The 13,978-nt window shown below is 39.7% G+C and overlaps 7 protein-coding genes across 11 annotated transcripts; 4 read left to right on the top strand and 3 right to left on the bottom strand.

Moving 5' to 3' along the window:
* The first annotated feature begins 5 nt into the window (after positions 1 to 5).
* On the top strand, positions 6 to 4,877 carry LOC145729351 (uncharacterized). 3 transcript variants are annotated; one of them, XR_014178335.1, is made up of 16 exons: positions 6 to 254; positions 306 to 500; positions 552 to 788; positions 846 to 989; positions 1,042 to 1,159; positions 1,242 to 1,389; positions 1,444 to 1,530; positions 1,585 to 1,632; positions 1,689 to 1,957; positions 2,009 to 2,228; positions 2,462 to 2,675; positions 3,772 to 3,979; positions 4,032 to 4,164; positions 4,224 to 4,344; positions 4,419 to 4,527; positions 4,575 to 4,606. XR_014178335.1 is itself a non-coding variant. In XM_081980066.1 (16 exons), exons 1-16 carry the CDS (start codon positions 144 to 146, stop codon positions 4,737 to 4,739), a joined length of 2,523 nt encoding a protein of 840 aa, XP_081836192.1. In that variant the 5' UTR covers positions 6 to 143; the 3' UTR covers positions 4,740 to 4,877. The 3 variants fall into 3 exon arrangements, 2 of the variants coding, with proteins under 2 accessions (XP_081836192.1, XP_081836193.1); XM_081980066.1 differs by having other exon boundaries at positions 4,224 to 4,340; positions 4,575 to 4,877; XM_081980067.1 differs by having other exon boundaries at positions 1,042 to 1,147; positions 4,224 to 4,340; positions 4,575 to 4,877.
* Positions 4,878 to 4,915: 38 nt separating this feature from the next.
* Positions 4,916 to 5,930, bottom strand: LOC145729392 (cytochrome c oxidase subunit 7C, mitochondrial-like). 2 transcript variants are annotated; one of them, XM_081980132.1, is made up of 3 exons: positions 5,240 to 5,424; positions 5,031 to 5,159; positions 4,916 to 4,971 (listed from the first exon to the last, which is right to left on the bottom strand). In XM_081980132.1, exons 1-2 carry the CDS (start codon positions 5,321 to 5,323, stop codon positions 5,043 to 5,045), a joined length of 201 nt encoding a protein of 66 aa, XP_081836258.1. In that variant the 5' UTR covers positions 5,324 to 5,424; the 3' UTR covers positions 4,916 to 4,971; positions 5,031 to 5,042. The 2 variants fall into 2 exon arrangements, with proteins under 2 accessions (XP_081836258.1, XP_081836257.1); XM_081980131.1 differs by lacking the exons at positions 4,916 to 4,971; positions 5,240 to 5,424 and adding exons at positions 5,555 to 5,685; positions 5,740 to 5,930 and having other exon boundaries at positions 5,066 to 5,159.
* Positions 5,931 to 6,128: 198 nt separating this feature from the next.
* On the top strand, positions 6,129 to 9,001 carry Mccc2 (methylcrotonyl-CoA carboxylase subunit 2). Its single transcript, XM_081980082.1, has 8 exons — positions 6,129 to 6,337; positions 6,389 to 6,639; positions 6,696 to 7,074; positions 7,279 to 7,523; positions 8,147 to 8,352; positions 8,406 to 8,540; positions 8,598 to 8,799; positions 8,850 to 9,001. The coding sequence occupies exons 1-8, from the start codon at positions 6,224 to 6,226 to the stop codon at positions 8,965 to 8,967; spliced, it is 1,650 nt and encodes a 549-aa protein (XP_081836208.1). The 5' UTR covers positions 6,129 to 6,223; the 3' UTR covers positions 8,968 to 9,001.
* On the bottom strand, positions 8,954 to 9,548 carry LOC145729388 (coiled-coil domain-containing protein 86). The gene is made up of 2 exons (XM_081980127.1): positions 9,407 to 9,548; positions 8,954 to 9,349 (listed from the first exon to the last, which is right to left on the bottom strand). The coding sequence occupies exons 1-2, from the start codon at positions 9,508 to 9,510 to the stop codon at positions 8,986 to 8,988; spliced, it is 468 nt and encodes a 155-aa protein (XP_081836253.1). The 5' UTR covers positions 9,511 to 9,548; the 3' UTR covers positions 8,954 to 8,985.
* Positions 9,549 to 9,862: 314 nt separating this feature from the next.
* Positions 9,863 to 12,029, top strand: Srr (Serine racemase). Of its 2 annotated transcripts, none has more exons than XM_081980092.1 (9): positions 9,863 to 9,988; positions 10,280 to 10,396; positions 10,452 to 10,522; positions 10,587 to 10,806; positions 10,866 to 11,096; positions 11,153 to 11,308; positions 11,362 to 11,498; positions 11,549 to 11,774; positions 11,827 to 12,029. In XM_081980092.1, exons 1-9 carry the CDS (start codon positions 9,941 to 9,943, stop codon positions 11,968 to 11,970), a joined length of 1,350 nt encoding a protein of 449 aa, XP_081836218.1. In that variant the 5' UTR covers positions 9,863 to 9,940; the 3' UTR covers positions 11,971 to 12,029. The 2 variants fall into 2 exon arrangements, with proteins under 2 accessions (XP_081836218.1, XP_081836219.1); XM_081980093.1 differs by lacking the exon at positions 9,863 to 9,988 and adding an exon at positions 10,068 to 10,221.
* On the bottom strand, positions 12,022 to 12,779 carry Pcd (pterin-4a-carbinolamine dehydratase). The gene is made up of 3 exons (XM_081980128.1): positions 12,499 to 12,779; positions 12,323 to 12,445; positions 12,022 to 12,265 (listed from the first exon to the last, which is right to left on the bottom strand). The coding sequence occupies exons 1-3, from the start codon at positions 12,640 to 12,642 to the stop codon at positions 12,083 to 12,085; spliced, it is 450 nt and encodes a 149-aa protein (XP_081836254.1). The 5' UTR covers positions 12,643 to 12,779; the 3' UTR covers positions 12,022 to 12,082.
* Positions 12,780 to 12,936: 157 nt separating this feature from the next.
* Positions 12,937 to 13,682, top strand: Vps25 (vacuolar protein sorting 25). The gene is made up of 2 exons (XM_081980125.1): positions 12,937 to 13,318; positions 13,370 to 13,682. The coding sequence occupies exons 1-2, from the start codon at positions 13,040 to 13,042 to the stop codon at positions 13,622 to 13,624; spliced, it is 534 nt and encodes a 177-aa protein (XP_081836251.1). The 5' UTR covers positions 12,937 to 13,039; the 3' UTR covers positions 13,625 to 13,682.
* The last annotated feature ends 296 nt before the right edge of the window (positions 13,683 to 13,978 follow it).

Genomic DNA, 13,978 nt, shown 5'->3' on the forward strand with positions numbered 1-13,978 from the left:
CCACCAATCAAAGCACGTTATTTCAAACATAGCAGTTAACGTCAACGAAACATGTCAACTGACAACCGGAATTCGAAATAAAATGGTGGTATCAGCGAAAATAAGTGATTTTCCAGCTTTTCTGCACTAACCAGAGCCCTAAAATGTTCATAAACGATGTACACAAAAAGGAGGAAATACAAAACATAGCGGTACAACATTTGAAAAAGTACGGCATCAAATACAGACCGAAAAAACCGCGGCCCCCTCAACAGGTGAGTGTCTTTTCAACAAGTATTTTCCCGGGTATTAAACCGCTGATTTAGGGGGTTCGCACCAACAAAAAATTTTTCAAAGTGCCGTTACAATGTCTCGAAACCGAGACGGTGACTTTGTCCAATGGGCAACAGCTGGTTATACCAAAAAGGATACAGGAATTGTGCACCTACATTTTGTCAAAAGTTGAGACTGAAGGGATTTTTAGGAAGGAGGGCTCCAAGTCCAGACAGCACGAAATTAAGGTAATTAATGTTTGCTTGTATGAAAATGGATTAGAATAAATGGTGTTACAGTTGTCTTTGGATAGAGGGTGTCATTTAGGCACTGAGCACCATGTCATTGATGTTGCAGTGGTTCTGAAATGTTTTCTAAGGGAGCTCCCTGAACCTTTAATTCCCCCAACCCATAATGATTTATTTTTAATGTGTTCAGTGGGTAAACATTCCAAGGAACAGTTGCTCGAATGTCTTTTGCTTTCCTGTCTTTTACTACCTAGTGAAAACTTGAATGTTCTATCTTACTTGATGCAAGTGAGTTATATGGGATGTGATTGTATAAAAATTGGGTTTTTAACAGGTTTGTTGTAGTTTTTTTATGAGGTGGCCAGTTATGCAACCTGCAATAAAATGACATTTAGTAATTTGGCTATTTTGGTGGGTCCCAACATATTTCCTATTGATTCAGTGCCAAAGTCATCCTTGACTATCACAAGGATCTGTGATATTACTAAGGTTTTTTGCTAATAAAAGAAATTTTAGTGAGATTTGTTTATTGTGTTTGTAGTTGTTGATAGAACATTCGAAGAGGATTGGATTTATCCCTGACTATATTATTGAACAAATTGGACAGTTGACTGAGCAGGACAAACCCAAAAAAAAGAGGAGAAGTGGTTCGTTAACAAGTAAATATTATTGTGTGTGTGTGTGCGTGCTTGTTACAGGATTTTAATTGGTTCACTTAGTAACATTGTGGGGGTTTTTAAGGAATGTTTAATGGGCTTAGAAAGATCGTTTCTACAACTGTCAGGCATGAAGAAGTCCCCAGTGGGGCTCCACCAGATATACTTACTCCCAGCATTCAAAACTCAGTTAAAAAGAGGAAAGGTGACACTGGAATGTCTCTTAAAAGGAAGTAAGTTTTGAATTCAGCCACTCAATGATTTAGTGTAAATTGTATGAAAAACAGGAAAGAGGTGGTCAATAAACTCCCAGACTGTGCTCTGCTAAACACTCCATTCACTCCAGTAAAAACTCCAGTCAGTGTCAACCCTAAGTGAGTTGTTTTGCTCTGTGTTTGCGTAGGTTAATTTATTTTTGCCTTTTTCAGTGGTAAAAAGCCTCAAGAACTGGCTTCAGAAGCTGGGGACCTGAATAGGTAATGCTCTAGTTCACCATTTTGACAATCAAATTATACAGGATAACTTTATAAAGCTCAAAAGAAAAGAAGATGCACTGGTACATGCGTAGTCGCAGCATGAAGAGTTTGAAGGAAGAAGAAGGGGGCGCTACGAGCACCAATCGACGGGGCAGTTTGGGCCCCCGGTCCTTGCTGGAGCGTCGATGGTCGGCCGTTAGCAACGCCGGAAATTTCCGGAAGAAGAAACGGGCCGTTACAAAACCGACCAAAAACGAAGAACCCGACTATGTTCGAGTACCAAAAACCGAGTTTGAAGAGTTCAAACATCGCGTGTCTGCTATTGGTGAGTGACAGTCCGGCAATTTAGGTTAGGACTTTAGAGGAGTTTCCGTAGAAAGAAGAATTTCGTTGGAGTTGGATAACGTCCAGTCTCGCATCGATAACGAAAATGACAACAACGTCAATCGCGAGTTGGACGTCAACATTGAAAACGTGCAAACGGCGTACCAGATGACGCTGGAAACGGGTTCTTTAAGTCCTACCACCGATCAGCTGGTTAGGAGATTCAGCAGAGATTTACGGATCAGAAGGAGTGGGGATCAGAAGGCTTTCAGGTAGGTTTGAGGCTTCGTGACGTCATCATCAAGGCTGTTTTAATCAGAGAGTTTAATCAGGTATGCTATATGCAGAGAAAGTTATTTTGGTACTGCACTAAGTGATGTAGAGGTGCACCAAGTATACCACTTTACACAGCATTTTTACCAAGTAATTTAAATGCACCAGGTCCTGTAGATTTTTCTGTACTTTCAAAATTCTTCACATTTGAAGTACTTTATCGTTTGCGCAGATCGCCGAGCGCAAGAAAAATCGGTTCTATCAGACGTAGATCCACTGAACGAGGCAAAAAAAGCGTGCAAATCGTGCGCAACCAATCCTGGCACATTGGTACTACTCCAACGAATCAAATCTCGGCTCCCTTACTACCGAGAGTGAGCGTGCGCCGAAAGAAACGTTTGAGCAAGGAGAACGCGATTATTAGCCGCATCAGTTTAGAGTCTGAGGTTTGTTTAAACAAGTAGGCATGACTGTTACGTCACAGTGTCCGTCCATTATTAATAACAAGGCAAATGATGACGTAACGGCCATTCCTGCACTTTAAACTTTCAGTTAACTGGTGAGTGAGTTTTGACAGCTGTGACGTGACGCAAGCATTAAAGTGTGCCCTTAATGTCCCAACAGTCAAATTTGGCTCCATAAACCCGTAAAGACTACTTACAGTGTGGTTCCTCCAATAAGAAACCCATCTACTTGGCATTCTACAGGGTGATTCCAAAGTTGGGGCTTTCCTTTCACTTACAAATAGGGCTTCAAAAAATAAATTTTTTTTCCTTTGACGGTTTTTCGAATGAATGAAATATGAACAATAACGAAGATACAGGGTGTCAAAGTTTTACTGAAAAAAAACAAAATAAAAAATAACTTAAATGTAATTTTAACTAACTACAGGTTATTCCTTATCAACAGACATAAACAAAAACAAAAGATTTCAGCCGCATTTGAACTAATTTTTAATAGTTTGACATTTTAAATTAAAACATTTAATTACAGCATTTAATTTTAGGCACGCATTAAGACGGTTTTTATTTTTTTACTGGGAAATGGTGCGTCGTAGCAAAAAATAATAAAAGGGGTTTTATTTTTAGAATTGAACAAGGAATTCAATAATAAATTTTATTTTGAAAAAAACCAGTAGGGTAATATATTTTTTTTAAATGTTTTAAAAAAATTATACGCACGCCACTGGTAAACGCAAGAAAATTGTTGTTTCTTGGAAAATTTCCTTTCCACGTAGCTATTGACACCTACAAAATTTTGTTTAATTACTTCAAGTGGTTTGGCCAAAATCATTAAATTATTATTTTTTCAGTAAAACTTTGACACCCTGTATCTGTGTTTCTCATATTTCGAAAAAGCGTCAAAGGAAAAAAAACCTTATTTTTTGAAGCCCTATTTGCAGGAGAAAGGAAAGCACCAACTTTGGAATCACCCTGTATAATTTCCAAATTTCATTGCCTGAATTGTTGCTTTAATGTGCATTTATCAGCCTTTTCTTCATCATTCTTATCTTAACAATATCTGTAATTATGACAAACATAGATAACGCCTCCGCCTGAGATGCGCAAACCAGTACAACGCACCAGCTCTTTCCCGCGTGCATCCATGCGTCGCAAAATCAAACCGAGACACTCGGGCAGCCCCACCAGCTTCAATCTGGAGACTTCCCTGATCCACCAATCAAGCCCCAAACTGGGCGCGAATACGTCAGAATCCACGGCCTACTCTTCAGCGTGCGATAACACGTCTGGTGAGTTAGCTTACCTCTAAAATGCAGTGTTTTCACTAATTAGAACACACAGTAACGTCAAACGAGCATTGGCTGAGCGCTGAGGAGTTCTTGAACACGTCCGAACCTGCGCAGCAGGACACTTCCAGGGCCTCCATAGCCAAACTGCGCAGTCAGAATGTTGGAATGGTGCGCGCCAAAGCCAGGTAATGTTTTGTAAATTTTGTAGACTAAAAAAACAGTCTAACCACACCGAATTTATTAGAATGTTTGACACTTTGAAAAACACTGAAATACCACCTGGTGCAACTAAAAAATTGTCTAAAACCACGTCAACTGGTGACGGTTTGAGTTCAGGGGGCTCTGCTAGGATGTCCAGCAGGTAGGTTAGTAGAACCAGGATAGCTCTGCGGTAACTTCAACTACTTGATTAATAAAATCACCTTATTTATAAATCCAGAGTGAAAACTCTAAAGGCCGAAGACAAACGCAACAGTCCTTCACGCCGACGCAAAACAACGCAAAAATTACAACAAATTGGAAGGCAATACATCAAAAACCCCAACAATGTAAGTGCTAAAAATACAAGGTGAACAAACTTAACAAAAATACACAGGAACTGCTGAGTCCTAGCCGAATCGTCCAGGACTCACCCAGAAGGACCCCCAGACAACCCTACATCAAGTCACCTTTGACTGTGAAGACCCCAAAGAGGTTATGTAGAACTCCAGCAGTGGATAGAAAACGAACTCCTTTCAGGGTCATGGCCACCCCATTGTAAAGTTTAGTTTTTTATTTTAAAGTACCACAAGTGTTCGTATAATCCTGTTTAGTCTTAAGTTTTGCTCAGTGTTTTTTTTTAAATTTTTTTGACTTGTACTTACAACTAACTGTATAAATAGTCTTAAGAAGTATAAAAGACTTTTTTTTCCAAGGGAAGGGTTTAAAAGATTGGCATACATTTGTTTGTTTATTGGAATTGCAATTATTTTAACAAAATACTACTACAGGACCTGCAAAATAATAATAAAAGAAGTCAATAAGTTGTAGTGGAAAGGCAAAGTAAACTCACCTTAAAACTAATTTAAGACTTGGTCATCTGGTGCCTCAAGATAAGAAAGGGAGCACTGAAACCAGAACCAAAGAACACCACAAAGAGAGCGGTGAGCCTGTAGCGGTTTTTAATTTGGAAAGGCAAGTTCTGAAATTAAACTTTGTTTTACTAACTAATCCAGTGGACCAAAAAAAAATCTTCCTGGACTGTTACATAACGAAACTTACCTCACCAGGGATGCCGCCATGAGAGTGGTTTCTGACAAAATTATTTAGGGCCCTTCTGACCAAAAGATTACCAGTTCCCAACATGTTTGATTTGTTAGTTTCAAAGTGTTTTTACAATATTTTACGCTGTAGTGTGTTAAGGAGACCCCAAAGTGTTACAAAATCACCCAACCTTACTTGTCAAAGTCAGAATTGAGGTTAGGGACACATGACACTCTTTGCGTAGAAAAAAAAAAATTTTAGTCACGTGACCGATTTAGTCAGAGCCACTCTCACAGTCACGTGACCACGTTGTGAATATTTTTACGCACCTACCTGGTTTAAAATTATTTGTGCATTAAATACACTAAAGCAACGTTGGGTATCCAAAAACCTGACCCAAAAAAGATGATGAACACCATAGTAGCCCTACCGGGACGTCCGATCAGCTTACGGCACGGTAAATTCTGCAAAACGAAACTCGCACTTCAATTGAGAAACGATTAAAAGGAGATTTTTACCTCGCCAGGAATACCGCCGGGATTGTGGTGGCTCATGGGCCTTCTCAAAACCGGACAACTGAGCGAATTGCGGAGCCCCAAAAGTCTTCTCCTCCACATATTTGACGTTTTAAAAGTTGCGTTGCTGTTTTGTTTCCGTTTCCTGTACGCGGGTTGACAAAATGTACGCTAGAGGCGCTCGACAAATTGTGACAGCCAGCGATGCCATGTCATGTTATGTTACTTAAATCAAACAATCAGAAGGACAAGTTGTCGCTGTTATTATAACTCTCTAGTAGAAGGTCGTTAAGAATTTATCCCTTGATTACTCACAGTAAGGCCTGCACTGCAGTTAAAGCGTGGTTTCTGACCTTAATTTGACAAACTTTGGCAACACTGCACCAGTTACCAATTTCAAAATTAATTATTTACAAAAACATGTTTACAATCAAAAATCACTGAATACATTTGATAACAGTTTAGTTAAGGTCACCAGTACTATAAAATGTCTCTGAAGCAACCAATTTTAGGGCCTCGCGGTGTTTTATTAAAACTGTTGCGGTGCTACTCCAGCAATGTGATTTCTAGTAAAGCAGACCCAAACTCCTCCACCTTTTTGGTATGGTTTAGTAATTTTGAAATTGTCTGGATTATAATGATATTTTAACAGGAAAACCATTCTTACATGTCTGAGCTTGTCGGAAGTCTTCAATTAAAGACCAGTCATGTACTGAAAGGTGGAGGCCCTAAAGCAGTGAGCAAGCATTTGAATAAAGGTAAATTACTAGCGCGAGACAGAATTAACCTGCTCCTGGATAAAAACTCGGCTTTCCTGGAATTATCACCTTTAGCCGCCAATGAGCTGTATGATAATTCTATAAGTTCTGCAGGAGTTATTACTGGAATTGGTAAAGTGCATGGGTAAGCAAGTTGACACTGTTTTTAGGGTAATAATTATTAACAATAATAAACAACAGTCAGGACTGTATGATAGTGGCTAACGATGCCACAGTGAAAGGAGGCACTTACTACCCAATAACAGTGAAAAAACATCTAAGAGCCCAGGAAATAGCCCAACAAAACCATCTACCCTGTATATATTTGGTAGACAGTGGCGGTGCTAATTTACCGCAACAATCTGAAGTTTTCCCGGACCGCGACCACTTTGGCCGGATTTTCTTCAACCAGGCCAACATGTCAGCGGAGGGGATACCCCAAATTGCTGTAGTGATGGGGCCGTGTACTGCAGGTGGGGCTTACGTGCCCTCCATGGCTGATGAGTCTGTGATAGTGAGACGACAAGGCACTATTTTTTTGGCAGGTCCCCCTTTAGTTAGGGCCGCCACTGGTGAAATGGTGAGTGATTGTTTCTTACTATACTAAGGTCGCATTCGTTTTTAAGCTCCATGGAGCGAGCAGAGCGTTTTTGACGTCAGAATGACGTAATTTGGCAAAGCCGTAATTGGACCAATTGTCAGATTACGTCATTGTGACCTCATAAAAGCTCTGCTCGCTCTATGGAGCGTGAAAACAAATGCTAAGTAATAAGCTTTTTAAAAGATTTCCGCGGAAGATTTGGGCGGGGCTGATTTACACTGCAGTCAATCGGGAGTTACCGATCATTATGCCTTAAATGATCAACACGCCATCGATATTGCTAGGGCTATAGTGGCCAACCTTAACAGGCACCCTTCAAATACTTTTCCAGAACCTTTTGAAGACCCCCTGTATAATCCTGAGGACTTGTATGGAATCGTTAACCGGGATATTATAAAACCTTTTGATGTTAGAGAGATTATAGCCCGGTAGGTTACCATGGAGCGAATATGATGTCACGATGATGTAATTTGACAGTTGGTCAAATTAAAGTTCTATACCTATTTACGTCATCGTCACGTCACTTTTGCTCTGCTCCCTTGATAGGGGACGTGAAAATGAATGTGGCCAGTGTACAGTGGGTTTTTGTGGCAATCTAACTGGACACAATGTTAGAATATCCTTTCTGGCTTTGAAATTGTTCAGTAATATTAATTCTAATTTCTAGAAATTCTTGAAAGCTTTTAAACTGCTCTAGAAGCATGTAAAAGCTTTGAAACTGTTTTGAAAGCGCTTAGACTGTTCAAAAACCTTTTGAAAGCTTCTAGCTTTTAGAAACTGTTTTGGAAGCTTTTGAAATATTTTTAGACAGTGTCAAATTCATGTTGAAAGTTCTGGACTGATTTAAAAGCTTTTGGAAATTCTTAGATTGTTCTAGAAATTGTTGAAAGCCTTTAAACTGCTCTAGAAGCATACAGAAGCTTTTGTACTGTTTTAAAAGCTTCTATGCTGCTTCAGAAGCATTTGGAAGCTTCTAAAAGTCATTATTACCACTTAAAATTGCCCACTTCAGCTTAAATATCCCTAATTAGTGTATCTGTCTTTTTTTAAGCATTTTTGACGGTTCTAAATTTGACGAGTTTAAAAAGAAGTATGGTGAAACCCTGGTATGCGGGTTTGCCAAACTGTATGGTAAATCTGTGGGCATTTTAGGCAACAATGGAGTGTTATTCTCTGAAAGTGCGTTGAAAGGAGCCCATTTTGTTCAACTGTGCTGTCAACGTAACATTCCTTTAATTTTCCTGCAAAATATTACTGGTGAATGATCTTTTTGAACTTGGTCACCTGTAAACTAACCCATTTTTCTACAGGCTTTATGGTGGGGCGTCAAGCAGAAACTGGTGGAATTGCGAAAAATGGCGCCAAACTTGTAACGGCTGTAGCATGCGCCCAAGTTCCCAAAATAACCCTGATAATTGGAGGCTCTTACGGAGCCGGCAACTACGGTAATACCGCCCCAATTTAACCCCCATTTGAACCATTCATAACATTGATTAAAAAAGGAATGTGTGGTCGAGCTTATTCACCGCGTTTCCTATTTATGTGGCCTAATGCACGAATATCGGTAATGGGAGGCCCCCAGGCCGCCGGCGTTTTGTCTCAAGTGGCCAATAGACAATGGAAGGAAGGGGAAAAAGAAGAATTTGAGCGAGAAATTGTCGATAAATTTGAAACTGAAGGTTCCCCCTACTTTAGTACTGCTAGGTAAGTTATGCAACCTCCTGCTCTCCCAAGTGACTTAAGGTTAATTTCAGACTTTGGGATGATGGAGTCATTGACCCTAAAGATACCAGGAAGGTTTTAGGGCTCAGCCTGGCAGTCACACTCAACAAAAAACTCTCCAAAACTGACTTTGGAATTTTCAGAATGTAAACTTAACTTTATTACAAATCACTTGGACACCTGTGTTGTGTCCCTTTTTTCTATATACCTCAACTGTTTTTTCTTCATTCTTTTCAATTTTTTTGTGTTTGTAATGACCTGCACCACCTCAGACTTTTTCCGGTTCTCCTCCTGTTTTTTCAAATTTTCTCTCCTCCTTTGCTTGCGCAATTCCTCCTCTTGCTGTTTCAGTGCCACCCGTTCCCTGGACACTTCCTTGATTTTTTGCAGTTTCTCGCGCAGCTTCTGCTTCTTCTCCAACGAGTTTTTCAGTCCTTTTGTTTTAATAATGGAAGAAAACTTTTTCTTTTCAGTTTTCCAGAAACGACCGGATTTCGGTTTACCTTTAACGGTAGGTGTGTTTTTAGGTTTACTGCGAACGGACTGCGATTAGACTAAAATCTCCTACAGGACTAAAAAAAGGACTTACTTTTGTTTTTCGGGTTCTTGTTCCACAGGGTTCGTTTTTTCGGTGGTGTTTTCCAGCAAATCCTCCATTCGGGTGATTTTTCGTGTTTCAACCTTCCCTGACATGATTTTAAACGTTGTTTTATTGGTAAATTACGGATTTAGATTAAATTTAAAACAACCACACCACAAAATGTAAACACGCTAAATACATAACCTCACTTTAGAGTCACATGTGCTAATTGAAAGAAGTCACGTGACCAGAAGCTCTAAAGTCCGTATAGTGTCACGTGGTTATTGATGTATTTTAAACCAGTGAAGTATAGGTGTGTATGGAGTGGACACGCCATGTTAACAAAACCTTACCAATTTCCAATCGACAAAAACCAGTAGTACAACCAAAATGATAAATTAATAGAGTATAAACAATAAAATTTTCTAATTAGTTTGTTCTTTATTGATAAAGTTTAAACTCTAGGTCGCAGTTTTGATAACTGTGCGTTATTTAGTCGCAATATATTGACTATTTTCGAGCAGTTTTGTTTACTGAAACACTATGGAATTCTCCTACGACTTGGACGAGACTCAGGCTGAAGGAAATAACGTAAGTAGAATTGTTTCTTGGCTAATCTTGAAGCCCTTTGACCCTAAAACGTTACTTAATATCACTAATTCAACGCCTTTAACCTCGCATATCTTTGCCAAAAAACTTCCACAAACAATGTTTATAGGTACGTTTATTCGATATGTTTACAGTTTTAGTGTAAATTCCCTTTTAGTAACATTCCATTTTAGTGTAACATTAAAAAGTGTATCAAAATGTTCGAATTTACAAATGTAAGGTTGGATTGAATTACTTTGGATTGAATTTTTATACTATTATTTTTTGCTTTAGGGCTCTGCCGCAGAAGACCCGTTTTGTGATCCGGAACGACCTGTTAGAATCACTTTCGAAGAAGTAACATTGGCTGCTTACAAAATTAAAAGTGGAGTTAAAAACACACCATGCGAGGTAGGTGGATTTCGCGTTTTTTCGCTCAATTTGGCAACTCTGCCTTTTCCAACAGAAATCCCACATCTCCCAAATAACCGGCATGGACATTTACTTGAAAAAAGATTTCCTACAGCACACCGGCAGGTAAATTACATTTAACCGTTGTTATGAAACTCTGTCAGTGGAGTGTGTTATTTCCAAAACTCAGTTTCAAAGAACGTGGGGCGCGAAACGCCCTTCTCATGCTAAACGAGGAAGAGCGGCAACGTGGCGTAATTGCCGCGTCGTTAGGCAACCACGCCCAAGCGGTGTGTTACCATGGTTACAAGCTGGGAATCCCCGTTACCGTAGTGATGCCCTTGATAGCCCCTATAATGAAAATTCAAAAATGTCGCGAGTATCACGCCAATGTGGTGATTGAAGGCAAGGTAGATTGACAGACACTACAAACGTCATATTTTTTTTTGTAAACGTCATAATTGTGTAGGACATGAGCGAAGCCAAACAAGTGGCCTTTAAACTATCCAAAGAAAAAGGTCTGACCTACATTAACGGTTACGATCATCCTCACATAATAGCGGGTCAAGGGACCTTGGGTCTGGAAATTGTGGAGCAAGTGCCCGACATTGATGCCATTGTGGTGCCGACAGGTGGTGGGGGATTGCTGGCGGGCGTGTCAGTCGCTGTCAAAACTCTCTATCCCCACATCAAAATTATTGTGAGTTGGCAACGCTGCAACACGGGTGTGTTCAACGTTTTGGGTGTGGTTTCCAGGGGGTTGAGGCTGAAAAGTGCGCCAGTTACACCCACGCCTTGGCCAATGGGAAACCGTTATTCACCAGTAACGAAGGCACATTGGCTGACGGTTTGGCGGTCGCGGAGATTGGTTACAACGCTTGGGAAACGTCACGAGGTTTACTGGATAAAATTGTAAAGGTTTTGCCTAGTTTTGTGTTTACTTTTGATCGAAATGAGTGTTCCAGGTGGTGGTCAAAGAGGAGTGGATTGCTTTAGCCATTTTAAGGTTCATAGAAAATGAAAAGTGTGTAGTGGAGGGGGCTGGCGCTTGCGGACTAGCCGCCATATTGGGAGGACAATTAAATGAGTTTAAAGGAAAAAGGTGGTGAAAACCAGCTCAAAACTCCTAACACTCTAATTAGTAATTTTTAGGGTGGTTTTGATATTGAGTGGTGGCAACATTGACACCACCATATTGGGCAGATGTTTGGAAAGAGGTCTGGCGGCTGACGGGCGGCTGGTTAAGTGTCGAGTGACAGTTAGTGACAGACCTGGAGGAGTATGCGAACTCTGTAAAGTACTCAGTTCAATTGGGGTATCCATTAAAGATATCGTACACGAAAGAGCTTGGGTTGCTTCAGACGTTTTTAGTGTTGAGGTAAAAGTCACTCAATTGTTGCAGAGTTGTGAGTTAACTTATTAAATTTCAGGTTATAATAGTGTGTGAAACCCGCGACTATGCTCACAGTGTCCAGTTGAGACAACTGTTACAAACCAAATTCAAGAAGTTTGAGTTTGAAAACTTTCCAGAAGAACCTTTTGAAATGATTCACTCTAGTAGTAACCCAGCTTGAATTTAGTCTTAAGTTTTAAAACATCCTAATTTTTTAATAAATTACACACAGTTTGCTTACCTTGTAGTGTTAGTTCAACTTTATATTTATAATTTAAACAGAAAAAACATTCTTAGCCTTTAACACCTCCACCAATTTCTTCCATAAAGTTAGCCAGCTTCAGGTCTCTTTTACTCAATCCATTAATGTCATGGGAGCTTAAAGTGACGTTCACCTTGTTGTACACATTGAACCATTCAGGATGATGGTCCATTTTATCAGCCAAAAGTGCAGTGCGAGTCATAAAGCCAAAAGCCTTTTGCAAACAATCCACATTAAAGAAGGTTATGGTTGATTTAGTCACAGAGCTCACCTCATTAAAGTTTTTAAACTGGAACTCTTTGTACAGAGCGTCGCGGTTATTCTGTACGGTCCAACCTTTACCCAGAAGGGTGTTTAACTGGGTATCGCGTTCTTCTTGAGTTAACTTATCAGACTGAAATTGTAAGGAATATAAAGCTGGGTATGGATACAGAAAATAAAAATTACCATTTTGATACGGGATTTTCCAGCAGTGGCCAACTGTACGCAACTCAAGGCTACGCCTCGACGAAACTGGTTCAGTTGGGTTAAGTGAAAGTGTCTTTGGGGCGCATGTGTTGCGCCGGCCAGTTTCGTAAACAATAAACTCATACTGCGGCATTAATTTTTATCGCTCATGCTCTCTTTCGGTCAAGCAACTAATCGGTCACGCTTTTATCGCGGTTTTTGCATGTTGTTCTGTTATGTTAGAGGAAAAAGCTAAGTTTTTATTAATAACCATTTAATTGTTTACATTATAGTGAGAAATTGAGGTTAAGTATAAACTTACAGATCTAACTGTCTAAACAGTCATGTGACTTTATTTGTAAAAGTCTACAAGGTACACGTGACCCGACAACAGACTGTCCAACTTTTCTGACATTTGACAGTTAACGTTAAAATTTTAGGTTAGTATTGTGTTTACATTTTTTATTACTAAATAAATTTAGTTAAATCTGTTTTAAGGCTAAACAACCAACAGTTTCAGGCTTAATCAAGTAAAAACATTATGGCAGAGACAGAGGTCGAGTGGCCGTGGCAATACAATTTTCCACCGTTTTTCACGCTACAACCCAACCCTGACACCAGGGCCAAACAAGTCCAAGCCTGGAAAACTTTAATTCTAGACTATTGCAAACGTTCCAAGCTGTATTTGATTGACGTGAGGGAGACGGCCAACATTCCCCTCTTTAACAACTCCAATATCAATCGGAAACTCGATCAGGAAGTGGTGGGATCCATACTGGCTGAGCTACAAAAAACTGGACATGCAGCCCCAGTTGATAAGGTTGGTGGGTGTAATTTAGCCTGTAAAATCATTGTAGCGATTAAATTTAAGGCGAAACATCGTTGGGAAATATACTGGCACACCCTGGACGAATGGGCGTCTGCTATCTATGGTTATGTATCAAATAGGGGGTTGCAGGGCTCTGTGTTGACTTTATATGAACTGTCTCAAGGCGAGGAGGTGCAAGGTGAAGAGTTTTACGAAATTCAGCACGAAGTGCTGGTTAAAGCACTGCAAGTGCTGGAAAAAGATAGGAAATGTGAATTAATTTTGACAGATGATGTTCAGGGAGTCAAGTTCTTTTAAGAAAACTGTATTGTATATTGTGTATGTAATAAACTAACATACCTAGTTTATTTTTAAATATTGGCCTTTAAATCAGGCAATTCTAACCTAAGATTATAAATTAATATAAATAATATGACACTGTCACTTCATCCCCAGTGCTAAATTCCTAACCAAAATCAATGTAAATAAAGGGAGAAATGCCAGAAACTGTTTTCAAAACTGATCACCAGAGGGAGTATCCCTTGAAAGGCCAATAATAGTAGGTTGGTTTAATTCAATAACAAATCCCTGGGAATGGCAACAGTGAACAAACAATGTAACGTTGCCATACTGACGCACACCATTTTGCCAGGTTTCAAACAATAATAAAAC

Source organism: Ips typographus, linkage group LG5, assembly GCF_016097725.1.
Source record: "Ips typographus isolate SLU linkage group LG5, UJ_Ityp_2.0, whole genome shotgun sequence".
Taxonomy (NCBI): Eukaryota; Metazoa; Arthropoda; class Insecta; order Coleoptera; family Curculionidae; genus Ips; species Ips typographus.